The sequence below is a fragment of the Dromaius novaehollandiae genome, chromosome Z (genome assembly GCF_036370855.1).
Source record: "Dromaius novaehollandiae isolate bDroNov1 chromosome Z, bDroNov1.hap1, whole genome shotgun sequence".
Classification (NCBI taxonomy): Eukaryota; Metazoa; Chordata; class Aves; order Casuariiformes; family Dromaiidae; genus Dromaius; species Dromaius novaehollandiae.
The window spans coordinates 32,605,775-32,620,655 of NC_088132.1; the positions used below are offsets into that span (position 1 = coordinate 32,605,775).

Genomic DNA, 14,881 nt, shown 5'->3' on the forward strand with positions numbered 1-14,881 from the left:
ACCTCCCCCAGTATTTTTCTTCACTAAATTGTTTCTTTTTGAGTTCCAAGAATAAACTTGTTAAGTACCTGTGTCATGTGAACAGTCAGAGAAACACTGCTTGACTAGTAATACCTGACATCGCTTTACCATATTGCCCTGAATTACAGAGATATACAAGGTATATTTCTATGCAAAGTCTCTCCACTGGAATTTCTAGCAGTCAGTCTTCTACACTGGAATATCGAGGTGTGTGTGTGTGCGCATCAAAATATTTCAGCTGCAAGCAAGACAATAGAAATCAAAGAGCTTTGAAATGTTATTCACTGCACTATTTCTACCAATTACAGAAAATAACTAGCTGCTGTGGAACCAAAGACAAAAGTCAAGAAATCAGAGGTTACTAGAAATATCTGTAAGATTAGCAGGACTGAGATGCCTGGAATTATTTTCCTCTAGAGCATTGCAAAGGTTAAAATCGATCATTCATGTTTTGTAAATTAAATTATTTTTGGCAATTTTCATATCTTGTTTGTTTTCCCTCTCTACAGCTTCTTAGTTCATGGAGTGCTGTTAATATATTCACAACAGAGTCATGAAATTACAACAAAATTCTTCCAGAAAATGAATTTCAAAACACTGTTGTGAGCTTTTACTCTGGAATCTCTGATGTTAATGCTTACTCTTATTTAACTGGGTAAATGAAACATATCACTGTGATCAGTCTGTCCACTGAAAACAGCCCAAGAAATGTTCCTAAATACTCTAGTAAGCTGAATAAAAATCTCAAACTATTTTTAAAAAGCATTATTCCACAAATAATTTTAAAATAGAAATTCATTTATGTAAATCACACTCTGCTCTCAGACAATTCTCAAGCAGAGATGCAAGCGTTCTTTGTACAAATTATTAGTTATGAAATATTCACCTGGCTGCATTCTCCTCCTCGTTTCAAGCAAAATAACAGACTAAGCAAATCTTACAGCTGTCTCACTTCAATATAAACTTCATTAGCCAACCCTTTTCACTGACACCCAGTCTTTTCTATCTCAGAGGGGATTTTAGATTCTTGTTTGGACCCATCTTGGATGGGTTCAATGGAAGATAATAATGCCCACTGCTACTGCTGACCCAGAATAAAACATAAATAAATAAATACATATCCTACATTAAGTTATTAAATGAGCCAATACCACAATAAAAATTACAAAATGATTTCATTTTCATAAGTATATTCAAGGACAGAAAAACCATAATTACAACAGATAGTTAAAACCATGGAGAAAAACCATAGAGAAAAACACCATTAAATATGCTATCTGAAGGATGCTGGCAAAATGATTTCTATTTAAGTCTTTTGCTTTTATATTCTCTCTGTATAAGGAATTATTTATGTCTGTTTAAGGCAGCAGCAAAATAAAGAAGAAAATATAAATCAATTAAACTACAGAAGTTTATGTAATATTTTTGCTACTGTCTGAAAAGAAGTCTATTTGATATTTACTTTAATAATGTGTAGACTTCTGAAGGCAAAAGTCTTTAAGTGATCACCTTTAGCTAGCATGACGCAGATGATTTGTTTATCTGTCATTAAACTTCAATATACCATCTTTCACCATAAGATCCTAAGTATCTTTAATGTCAGTATCACTAGAAAAGTCACTTTTGGCCTGCATGGATTCTGAGAATTCTCTCTTTTGTAAACTATAATTTTCCACTACTGTCTCCCAGATTCCCATCCTTCTCGTTATCACTTCATGGTTCTCGGTTTTCTGTATTACTTTTGTACATCTAAGGCTTCTGGGGACAGAATTTGGGTAGATAATGGGCAGATGGCATGACTGCTCCTTTTGCTATTTTAAAACACCTTCATGAAAGAGAACATTCCACAGACGAGAGTCCATTGGACATTTTGATGCCACTGACACCCCCGAAAAGTTTGGCATAAATATTTAAGGTCTTTTTTAGGTTTTTTTGGTTGTTGTTTAAAATGCATATGTGGAATAGGACACAGCGAGTTTGAGTTTTGTAACGTACACCCTATAGCAAAACATTTCTTGCTTGGCTTTCATGCCATTCTCCTTGACAAGGAAGAATGCAGAAGCTTCAAGTCTCAGGTGCCTTTTTTTAAAACCATATACACAAACACAGACATACCTGCAAACATACTTCTACATTGCGTTACAATATTTACAAATTTGTCTTTTAAAACAGATGCTATCAAACTTGTCAGAATTTTGCTGAATTCAGCTTTGGATTTAGATTTGAGAAGAAAGAGTAAAAACAATTAAAAATGAAAACTGCTTCAAAACAAAGAGAAGGCTAAAACTCTACGTTTTCCCAGATGTCTCAGTGAGATAAAGGCAAATTTTAATTGGAAAGAAATTGCATTTCTTCTCTTCCTCAAAACTCTTGCTGGTGAACAGCCTTGTAATATATTTTCCCGTGAGCTGTGTCTCTCGTGCTTTCCCTCAGACTAGCAGCCATGGGTACCTCTGCCATTCATACTGTAAATTGTTTGCTTTCTTCTCCCTCTCAGCTCCTCCTTTTGAAAAATGATGGAGAAAGCCAGCTCTGTTAAAAGTTATTACTTTTTTAAAGAAACATGTAGATTAAAGAAATATTTAATTAATAATAAGATAGTACATAGCAAAAAATCATTTGTGATACAAAACCATCAAACTAATTTAAACTAAAAGTTAGACTAGTTAAAAAGATTATTATCCATAGCCATAAAATAAAGGATTCAAACACATTATGAGATTCTTTATAAATAAAATACATATCTATCATATCTAGAACAGAAGTTGCTAGGAAGAAGTAGTAACATTATTGCTATTAGAGGTAATGTTTAGAGAAGCAAAATTTTTTTCAAACCTTCCTGAACCAATATTTAAGTCTACCACATATTTTTATGATCTTCTACTCTATGTCTCCTGAAGTGTGAAAGAAAACAAGCCAAAAGAATAATTCTCCTTTGCAGAATACAAATCTGGTAACTTAATAAGCACACAGATTTGCAACTGCTGTTCACTTTAGAGGCAAAAAAGAACTATGTAAAAGGGAGGTTGGGTTTAGCTGTATCTGAAATTATATGCTAAGGAATGGAAAAACAGAAATAGGTTGAAGAGTATATTAACGCCACAAAATATTCCTTGCTCAAATGCATTTACATTTAGAGAAACATAAAAGAAAATCTAAAATTAATTTGAGCTGAGTTAATCTCTTTCAAAGATTAAATTAATCTCTTTGAAAAGGAAAAAGTTTTGTCCAAAATATGTATTTTTACCATTAATAACTACTTCACTTGAGAACTATATGCTTATCAGAACTGTATGAACTTTTAAAAAAGATATTAATATTGACCCTAGGAATTGCAGCTTGAAAAATCTTAACGTAAGTATCACAGAAAAAAATGTGGAGAAAAATACTTTTGAGATAACAAAAAAAAAAAAAAAAAGATAGTGGTGGTCATGACAGGGAGAAAAGAAATCAAAGCAGTTGTGCAAAGAGAATTTTTGTCAAACTATAGCTAATTAAAACAGCTAATCTATAATGAGTGCAGAACTAGTAACTATAACATAGTCTTTTAAAAGGATATTTTTAAAAGTATTTTTTTTTTTAAAGGGAAACCTGAAATCTACATTACAGGAAAACTCCTTACATGTGTAAGGCAGTAAGTAAGGTATATACTTAGGTGGTCAGGTAACTGCAAATAAGAAGGCTGAGATCAAGGTATATTGCATGGTTAAATAACAGTGCCACCAATGTTCCTTCTAAACCTAATTCCTAATATGCAAAGAAACGAAGACAAATCATATTTGGCGGTCACGAGATGGAAGAGATGTTCATCTCACCTAACTTTAGAATATCTGCATCTGAATTCAGCACCCACAGCCACAGAACCATTTTATAGACAAGGGGAAAACGCAATTAGGTAGTTGGACGTGATTCATTTCAACCTGAGACATGTAAGTTAGGTCAGAGAAACGAGCCGCAGAAGCGTCTGTTCCTTCCCACTAACCATAAAGAGAGTTTAGACAACTGCATCATTCGCAGGTATCTACATGAATAAATTGTGAAAGAGAGAGGCACGGAAAAACCACTTGGCAGAATAAGTTCTGCATTAAAGAAGACAACACGTCACTGTCATGCAGAAGCTAATTAAGACTATACTCCACATTGGTACAATTGTGTAGCAAGTCCCAATGACGACAGCAGCTTCAGAACCATAAATTAAGATAAGCCATAAGGTAACTAAGACATTTGAAAAATAACATCTGAAAAGGAACAAAGCAGGAAGCTGTGAAATTGTACAGAAAATACATGTCTTTTCTATTCAGGTTTAGAGATAACGTTTACAAATCGCAAATCTTTGCATGTAGTGGTGAATTCTGAAGTATTTATAGAATCTCATGGTCCTTGAAACCAGGCAGCTTCTGTCTTTCTAATGCACAACAGCAGTCAAAAACAGGGAAAAAATTGCTTACCTCTGGTAAGTTATCTGAAATATCATAGTAGGGCAATGACTCAATTAAAAAGAAGACAGAAATAGCACAGAAGAAGATATTACAAAGTGTGGGATGTTCTTTCTTGAAATGAATTTGGGTACCTCATTTAAGAAGAGTTAACATAAAAAGATAACTGTCTGAGAAAATCTATAAAATAAATGGAGATTTAAGAGTTTCATTCCAAGACTATATCTATACATTACTTAGTTTAGAAAAGAAAAAATACACTCCCCTAGAAAAAGAAATAATAAATAAAGGTATATAAAAAGATCAGTAAAGTATGCTTGAATCTGATGGTTCACATCCTTGAATTATGCATCACTGCCTGCAAGCCATACCTCCAATCTGCACTGCAATCACTAAAATAATCATTTTTTAATTAAGTTTGAGATAAAGGAGTTGAAGCCTTACTTTTCTACTCCTGCAGACCTGAACACCTTCTTACCCCCATGTCTGCATTAGCATCTAAAAATTTGGAGAACTTTTGTTGATATTTTACTTGTGGCAATGTTCAGAAATAACTATCTGTGTCACTGTTCACAGTATCAATATGGGACTTCACAGGAGCACTCACTAAAGAGATCAAGCAGCTCCGCCTCTGAGATTCATTTTATCGGTCTGTCTGATGATGCTCAAACACAATATTGTAGCAGCTTATGCTCATTTAACATTTGGAAGATTGTTTTTCTTTCCTCATTCCCCACAGCCATATGGATTAGAAACTCATTTATTTCTCTTTGTTATGAAAACACAATCTGAAGCAGAAGCATGTAGCAAATTCAAAAAGAAGGATAATTATGCAACAAGTAAGCCACTGCATAATCTCATTATACCATAGATGGAGTTTGACAATAACAGAGCGACAAGAACATTTAGAATTAAAAGTCAACAAAATTAAAATGCATAAAATGAAATACATTTTAACATAATGCTTAACTGCAGCAAGAAACAGCTGAAGCCCAAAGCTTAGTAAACTTCAAAAATGAATCTGCTCTTCATATGTATAAAACAAGGATAGAAGTAACACTTGACAGGATAAAATCACAGCCTTTAGTCCAGGCTGATGGTCATTGTGGATCAAGGAAAGCTGCAACTGTCGTGTTCTGTGCGGATTTTGGACATTGTCCATGAGATATTGAGAATCCTCCACTCTCATTAAACTTCAAGCAAATGGAAGGAGATGAGCTTGCCCAGACTTATTAATTATTATTAGTTACAGAGTTAATAGGAGTTAAATAGATTGGAACATCAAAAACTAGATTGTGAATTACAGAGGAACAACAATAAAAATCTATATTAATTGGTTCTTGCTGATTATTTACTTTTTTTTAATAAGCCCAGCGATTTATTTGCTTTAGATTTTGATTTCTTTGTGGTGCTTCTTTTTCTCTCTAAAATCAGATTAAATGTTCCAGAAAAATAAAGCACATAGTGCTATTTTCTTTTCTCTAATTAAAAAACAAGCTCAACACACTGGCATCAATACTTTGGGAAAATAACCTCACCATACATAATAAAAGAGATTTTTAGTCTTCAGAATATATCCTTGCGGCTCATAATGGAATAACGCTAAGGCTAGGTTTTTGCTGTTTGTTTGCTTTCTAAAGCCCTTTAACTTGTCAAAAGCTAAATTTGGTTTTATATTTAATTATTTACTTTAAATACTTTCAGTGTTGCTCTTCACATTCTGTTGGTTTGCTTGATATATGCCTGCAACAATATATAGAACAAGTACTTTAACTCTTCCTCTGAAACCTAATTCCCAGTTTTAAAGGAACATACCCAAATGCTTTCTTCCTGACGATACTGCTTCCAGTTTCGTCCACTGTCACTGAACATCAGCAGATAGCTTGTTACCCAGTCGGAACTCCCATATCCACCTTGAGTAGCAACGGCGGTAATCTCCGTTCGTTCACCAAGATCAATCTGAAGCCACTGATATTTATTGGACACAAGTGGAGACCAACCACCAGCACCTTAAAAGGGACAAAAAAAAAGACTGAAATTTATTACTAATAGAAACAAGTTAACATGAAACTTGTATATGCAAAAATGAATGATTCAAGCTGCACCAAATCTGGCTTGATACTAGTTGGCAATTAGTGTAAAAATTGATATGGATTACTTGGATGTACATAGCCATTTGAAAGTATTAAAAATCAGAGTGAATTTGCTTTACTCCTTATTTCTCCCTAAAATTTACTTTTGTTATGGATTCTTCTGAGTAATTTTTGTAAATAAAACATCGCATAGGGTTTAATTCTAATCGGGATCATGAGCCAGGCTCTCAACCTTACCTCCTTTTGAAACATTTCTTACTTAGGGATATAAACTGTCATTCAAAAATAAAATGGTTGGAAACCATATAAGTGTTCATAATCCACAAAGTGAGGTTCATCCTATAGAGCAAGTTAAGTGGAAACAGTAGAGAAAAATACATACTTCTCCACAAATGCTGTAACTCCTTTGTCCACATATTTATGCACTAACTAAAACATGACAGGATTTAAACCTATGGCATGAAGTTTAAAGACAGTCGATGTATTTAACTCTTCATGCAAATCAGGATTTAGAACTTCATGCAAGTATTTTGTTAGAAATATTTTGCCTTAACTCCCACGCAGTTTCTCCTTTTATTCATTTGTCCATGAGAAGAGGCAACAGATCCAGGATATACCTACTGCATTTTTTATACCTGGTGAATTTTCTGTGGTTTCTTCACAAACCGCCTGTTAGTCATGAAGAGACTGCATCATAATTAGTGATTTATTTATTTAGTGAACTTATTTAAAAACAGCTACGGTTAGTCCCAGCAGTGACTTAATGACAACCATAGTATCCCAACAATGTCCTCTCCCAATAAATATAGAATATTTTTTCAGCCATGGTAAGAAAGTAATTCTGAAGCAATATTCATAGCTCATAAATGAAAAAAACAATGTTTCCACTTGCAAGTTGATAAATTGGGCAAGAATTAGCAATTTCTGAAAGGCAATTGATTCAAAATTCAGATTGTCTCTAATATCTGTAAATTCTAACACAGTTTACATTTTTCTTAAGTGAACGCTTAACTGCTTACCCCAAAGGTAAGAAATACAGATACCTTCGTGAAAATGAAGATTGTGAACAGGAAGCATAGAAGGGAGCATTTCCGTAAGACAAGTATTCAGTGAAAATAAAAGTAACGTGAAAGTGTTATTTGGCATTACAAGGAAGCAAATGGAGTTGCATAGACCTTGTCACATCGGTCTGTGGTTGTCGAGGGTTTGCACATGGGGAGGTGTTTAGTAATGTAAACTGAATTCTCTCCTTAGTGTATATTATGTCCCAAAATCCAAAAATGAAGTTAAGTGACATAAAAACAGTTTTTGAAAAATCTGTTTTTACATACTACTGCTTGAATTAGCCATTGAAAATAGAAAATAACTCAGTAAGTCAGTGAAAACACAGATACTTTCTAAAATAGCTATGAGCAAAGTCATTCATATTCACCTGTGCTTTCTGTAATAAAAAGGACATGGCCAAGGAAAAGCGTCTGTTTCTTTAAAATAAAAGGTATGAATTTTGTTCAGCATTTATTTTCAATTTCCTGTACAGTAACGGTCCATTATTCTTTAGGAAGAATCTACTGTATCACTATTTCAAGGTGCTGGCTGCAAATTCTTCACAGTCAGCAACAACATAAGCCCATAAGGACGTACATACAAAGACAGTTATAAAAGGGGTCGCCAGTTTTATTAAAAACAAAACAAAAAAAAATCAGGCTTTCAGAAATAGTTCATTTTGCATTGAGAGCAAACAAATACTTTTGATTGTTTCACAAGACTGGAGAGTGTGACACTCGCCCATCACAAAGCGCCCACCGGACACACAAGAGCCCCTGCATGAATAAAGTATTAAAAGCATTTCAGCAGTCCCTAGGCGAGAACGTGCGGGTCTCCCGCTCACAAGGTTGCGGTCGTCCTCCCACCCACTGGCTCCTGCCTCACCGGTGCCTCGTCCCTGCTCTGGTTTGCGCTGACCCAGGGGGCCTTGGTGGCCCTGGCCAGCCTCACCTGGTCCTCACCTGCCCTGTGTCCCGGGGACCCACCTGAGCTGAGCTTGTCCTCACTGCTCCTCACGCACATGTGGCTGGGTCTCCACTTGCCTTCTGAAGCAAAACAGCCTCCTAACGCAACTCAACACCAAACACGCTCCACTAGCTCATGCACTACCGCGGCAACGTATTTCTAGTAGCGTACTCACTACTGCAAAATCTAGGCGGACAAGCAGCGCCCACCACGAGTTTGCTCTCTGGGCAGGGGCTGCTGATGTTCCCGAGCTTTCCCAAACAGGGGTCCCAGAGAAATCTGGCCTGTTCGGCCGCTCCCCTGGAAACAGTATAAGGTACATGTAAGGAGTAAAGGTATTAATGCAAAAGGAATATGACCTTGCATTTAAGACGATCACAGATTTTTAAGGTAAACAACTTCAAAAAATTCTCTGGTCTTCCTTTCACGTAAACTCAGTTCTTCATGGAAGTACCCTCTCTGGGGTGGCTGAGGAGGTCCCCACAAATCAGCACCTAAAAGCCTCCATTTGCACCATGCCCACCTCCGCGCAGCCGCCCTTGCCAACGTCAGTGCTTTCGGCAGCGCGAATGTGGCATCTGACCCAACGAAGGCGGCTGGTGCCCCTGCAGGGGAGGTGGCAGGGTACATTTGGGGCAGTGTCCCCACGACCCCGGCCAACCAGGGCATCATGACTTCCTTCCCACCGACAGGTGATAACAGCCCATGCCATCTCGTGCCACGAAACTTGGTCCTCCGTTACTGCAGCTCGCTGCAGGTGAGCGAGATCCTGTTTGAAATGCAAGGCCAAGCAGCTGCAGCGAGGCTGGTCAGAACCGCCGAGAGGCATCTTCCCTCACAGCTGGCGGACTGGACCGAAAATTAGGGATTATGAGAACTATACAAAGTGGTGAACCAATGCGAATGCAGAATGAACTCCAGTCATAAACTCCCCTCATTCAAGCCATAATCATTGTTAAGTACCAACATATGTCTCATCATCCTCTAAGCAAGTCATATAACTTGCGAGGACTTTTAATTGCAAACTGGAGTTGATTGAAACATTTCCATGAGAAACTTCAGTTTTCCATTAAATTTACTAAATGACATTTCGTCTTCAGAAAATTTCAATTTTCTGTCAAAGAAAGTATTTTTTTTTCTAAAGGTCTACAAATACTGTCCAAATCAGTCAATTTATGAAAACACTGAATATTAGAGAAACATTTACAAATTCTAGTTATCTTTTCTTATGAACCCCTGCTGCTTCCTTTAACTTGGTCAGGGACTTGGAAATTTAGCAGGAGATTCATCATTCGACATCTACCCAACATAACTTAGTCAAAATTAAATCAGCAACAACTCTCACTTGCTCACACTTGCTTTCTTTGCAGGCCCCACTAATGCTCCCCATGGTCTGTGTTGGAACAGGGGAAGCCAAACAAGTCTTCCTTTAACATCACTGCTTCGGGAGGAATAAGCAATACCATCTCCCCAGCGGTTTCACTGCTTGCATCTAAATCCCAACCGCAGCTTTGCATCCACAGGGTTTCACTCCTCAGCGGCTGTGCGGAGCAATCCGGCAGCATTAGGCACGCAGGAATCGGGAGCCCCCAGCCCTGGCGGTTAAACACCAGCCTTCACGTGCGCAAACGTCCACGTCCTCCCGCCTCGCTCACGCTGAATCTGAACCACGCAGGACCAGGCAGCTTACCTCTCACCGCCAAGCCCTCGGTTCGTGCCCCGGCATCCCCAGGCACGGCATCGCCCCCGTGCAGCGGCATCCCCAGCCCTGCCACCCACAACGCCGTGCCACTGCGGTAAATCAGGTGACAGTTTTGAACCTTCTGACAGCAAGCGGGACCCTGTGGAGCCGGCGGGAGTCCGCAGGCAGCCTGCGCTGAGAACATAATTTTTAAAGCCCATCTGCAAGAGCTGTTTTCACGTAGAGACTGCAAAACATTATCTATAATGAAGCGATGCGGCAAGTTAGAAAGACGCACAAAAATGCATGAAAAAGCCCAAGCTCCGCTACGGCAGCGTTACTTACTGAGGTAGGTACTTCTGCCTCTAGCACCACGTTTTCCAGAAAGTTCTCACTCGACCAGCCACGAGGAGGCCCAGCCCCCTCGCCGCACCGCGTGCACGGACACGCGGACACCCGCTAGCACGGACAGCCAGTTTGGGAAGCGCCGCGCACGCGCAGCCCCGGATCCGAAGGCCCGCGTGCAGCCGCAGCCCGGCCGGGATCGCCTCGCAGCCGCTGCCACTGCCTTGTCCGGCGGCAGGGCCCGGCACCGCCCCCCTCTGCGCCCTGCCTGCCCCTGCCTACTCTTTTCTTTATCCTCCGCCTTGCAGCAAGATTAATGTGAATACCAAACCGCTGTGTTTGGCAGGACCTTTTTTGTGGTGTCGTATGCTTGGACATGGCAACGCGTGGAAGCCAGGGGTGCAATGGGTGTCAGAAGGATCTTGCAAAGAAACCTGAAAGGTCTGTCAGATACACATACCTGCCACATAGATATTTCTGGAGAGGTCTGCAGAGGCCCAGAAGAGTCTGCGTGCAGATACTGCGTGCATTCAAGACCGTGGCAAAATGCACAAACACAAGGGACTGAAGTAAGATTTATAAGAAAAACATTACTACCCTACCTACCTTACCACCTCTAAACTTCTTGAATGACTTTGCAATCTCAATAGCAATCTTAATTCTCGAGCTTTGCTTTCTGCCAGCATCATTTATATAACATACATTTTCTTCAATCACCTTTCACTGTATTTCCAATAGCCACTGATAAAGCATCTTTCCCTCTTATGAATTAACAGCAAATCAGAGAAATCATTTTCACGAGGGAGACAGTCTACATCTACAGTGTTTTTCTTTCTTGAACTTTGTCTCAGGAGGTGTTTAACCCTCATTCTCCACTACCCCTTGAGATTTTTTGCATACACGGTGCCAAAATTCTAGAGTCAGGTTGCAAAAGCATAAGGAGTTTCATGCTTGACTTCTGTTCAAAAGCAAACATTAAATAGTTGCTCTTTACTGAAGAATTGCCTGACTAAAGTAATAAATAGCACCTGTTGGTTCTACTTAACACGTCAAATCTTCCTATTTTAACTGTTTTTTATATTAACATTTGAAAAAACATATAAAACCCTCAAATATATTACAATTTTCTTTAAAATACATTAATTGACTGAACACTTCCAACATCTGCAGACCTTTTTCTGAAGTACTGAATATTTCTCTTAACTCCTAAATCTCTGTTTTTCAGTTTCACTTGGCTAGCAATTTGCCAGCCTGCCTTGATGGTTGACAAGTTAATGGAGTGACTAGGGTTACTGGGAGGCAGAGACGAAATCAAATAGCATCGTTTCCATCAGTCACTGACACACCAATACATCAGGATATAATAACAGAGAAACAGACTCCTATATTAGATATAATATGTGTAAATAACCTGACTACTAAATGATGGGAAATGCTGTTTTCTAAATTTTTGACCTCTCTAATGTTTTAAAAAGTACCTTAAAATTGATTCACTTGTAATATATTTAAAATCTAAGAAATGGTGCATATTGCATTCTACAATGTTATAGCATCCATTTTCAATTCAGTTTAATGGCAATTTATTGGGGTACCCTGCCCACCCATGACTAAAGCACTGCCCAGTGCTTTTCTGCAGAGGCCATATAGGGAGGTGTCACTCATTAGAACAACCAACTTGGAGTTTAGTGAACAATTTCCTTGGCACTTAAGTTGCTCAGCTATAAAGAAGAGTATATTCCTATAATCTGTTTCCTGGCTATAGACAGTAAGCTCACCGGAGAGGACCTGCTCTCCTTCAGACTGCTTGTGTCTCCACAAGAGTTTCATTTTTACGCGCCTCACACATACTTTAAAGACGAGATGATTTTCTTTACTTCTGCAAGTCAAATATCCCCTGTCCTCCCCCACTGAACACCAGCATAAATGCATCATAATGCTGAGTGGGCATTAGCTCCTCGTCCTGACTCATGTTTGCTGGGAGAAGTGTTTTAAGGACATGCGTTTTAATAATTCCTCAGTATTGCAAATGTGGCAATACCATTATGATTAAAGCATTGAAAATAGAAAAATTAGCACAATTAGCATGTGGCTACCAAGAAGAAAACAGGACATGACTGAGGAAAAGGCTCCAAACTTTAAAACTGTGATGAAAAATAGCTAAATAGTCTTACAATGGATTTGGGAGGTTAGTAGAACTGTAGAGTCTGGATTCAAACTATATTTACTATGGTTAAAATTTAACCTTGCTGGCAGAGAATTCATTAAGTGATGCTTAAGCTTTCTAACCTGACACTCAGTGGTCATCAGGCTGTCAGGCACCTTCTGCTTCATTTAAAAAACTCTGAACAATAGAGAAGAGAAGCTGATATAAAGATTCCCCCACTGGGTAACCCCGAAGTTACCCCTCTACTTGTTTATCCTGCTATATGGCTTCTCTTTGCTATATTATGCAATCTACAAAATAGCTGAAACTGGTACATGCATCCACACAAGCTTCTTTGCATGCAGTTCATTACACCATTTAGCTAGCATCACCATTTCAATTTTGGCATATTTAATCAAAATAATGGCAAGCAATGTCTATAAGTAAAAATCCAGATTTAAACTAACACACACAGTAAAGGATGCTTTTCTCTGATTAACCAAGCTGTGTATTTCCCATATGGATCATTTAACAGAAGCTGATTTTAATTTGAAGTCAATAAAGTTGCACAAGGGATGAATTTGGCTGCACATATTACAAAGCAGATTTTCTACATGCAAGCAGTTGACAACTGAGGCTTCCTATGCTTAGAAAAGTCAAATGAAGTGTATTACAACATCCAAAAAAAAAAAAAAAAAGACTAAAATATCAAAATGTGTGGTGTTATTTGCCTTTTCAACCTGAAAAGCAAGTCATCCTCTTTCACAAATGAAGATTTATGAGACTATAGGCTAATGATGTAAGTAAACAATGCAAGGTTTCTATTCTACAAAAGTTTATTGACCAATGATGGTGGGGGGAGAAGAGGATGAATATTGGGGTTGGTCTGCTTTCTTCTAGATCTTAGGAAACCAATTCTACTCTTGAATAAGGCAGTCTAAGAAATACAGCTCATACAATTAGGAACTCCCACTTATATATACTAACAAAGAAAAGTAATTCTCAAGAAGGACATAAGTGGTCAAAGATGTTAAAGAAGGCAAATTGTATCAGTAAATTGGCAAATTTGTCAGGAAGGAGTATGCAGAAGCTGGTGCAGCAATGTGGTTCTGAGTCATACCTGAGTGATAAAAGACATGAACCTAAGCATCAAAAAATTAATCCATAGAAAAACTTTATCAAGTAAAACTGAGAGGAGGATCAAGGACCTTGAGTCATGAATAAGGACTACTGAACTGCGCATCTGCTTTGGACACACAAAGAAGGAGGCAGAGAGAGACTGCTAGATCTGAAGCCAACTCTGAAGTCAGTGCTGCATATATAAAATTGCAGCGTGGTGTTTTTCAATCACATTTGATAACTGCATCATCCTTTGCCTTTGATCTAAGCAAAATCCTATTGTTTCCCATCAGATTATTTTCAGGACTCAAAAGTCTTTCTAGTTTTCATATATTACCTGTATTTAAGACCATCAGACAAAACAGAGCCAATTCTAAGACCTAAAACAGCAAAAGGACATTCATGCAGTAATTCTCAGCTCTTGAAAAAGGATCAGCATTGTCTAAAGAAAGGACGGTATCTAACCGGTCCCTGCACAACCTTAGTGTTTTTGTCTCTGCAGTCTTATCCACTTATTATTTTAAGCTGGTGAGTATAATAGGTACATCGTGTTCTTGTAAATTGAGAGAACAAATAAATATGTCTTTATTTAGAGATTACTAAAACAACAAAAGGCACAACTACGAAATTATATTCCAGAGGTACACCTGCTTCATAATTTGAACCAAATAAGTAATGGGGAGAGGAAGGAACTTAATCATTTCTGAATATAAATCTCCTTTGAATGAGTAAGATTTTGATGGCAATTGTGTGTGCATAAGAGAAAGGGAACTTTCTACATGAAGGAGGCAGATTACTTGTCTGTGAGAGACTAAATGCAGTTGTGGCCTGCCACTTTATCAGTATACAAAAAGACTCCACAGCTGGCCTGAATTCAGTGTCATGAGTCAGTATCCTTGTATAACCTGATTCAATAGAAACCCAGTCTCAAGTGATCCAAGTCTTTATCACTTTCCACTGATTTTAATAGTGCTTAAATAGTATAAATTGAAGTTAGGAACCCAAGTGCTGTGTCCTAACTATTAAGGAAAGC

General features: G+C 38.1%; 1 protein-coding gene across 1 annotated transcript in view; it reads right to left on the minus strand.

The window, feature by feature from the left end:
• LOC135324713 (contactin-associated protein-like 4) overlaps positions 1-14,881 on the minus strand; it is a 221,405-nt gene that overhangs the window by 139,996 nt on the left and 66,528 nt on the right. Inside the window, exon 3 of the mRNA XM_064501545.1 lies at positions 6,273-6,466. Coding sequence (XP_064357615.1) covers positions 6,273-6,466 — 194 coding nt within the window. The remainder of the gene's footprint in view (positions 1-6,272; positions 6,467-14,881) is intronic.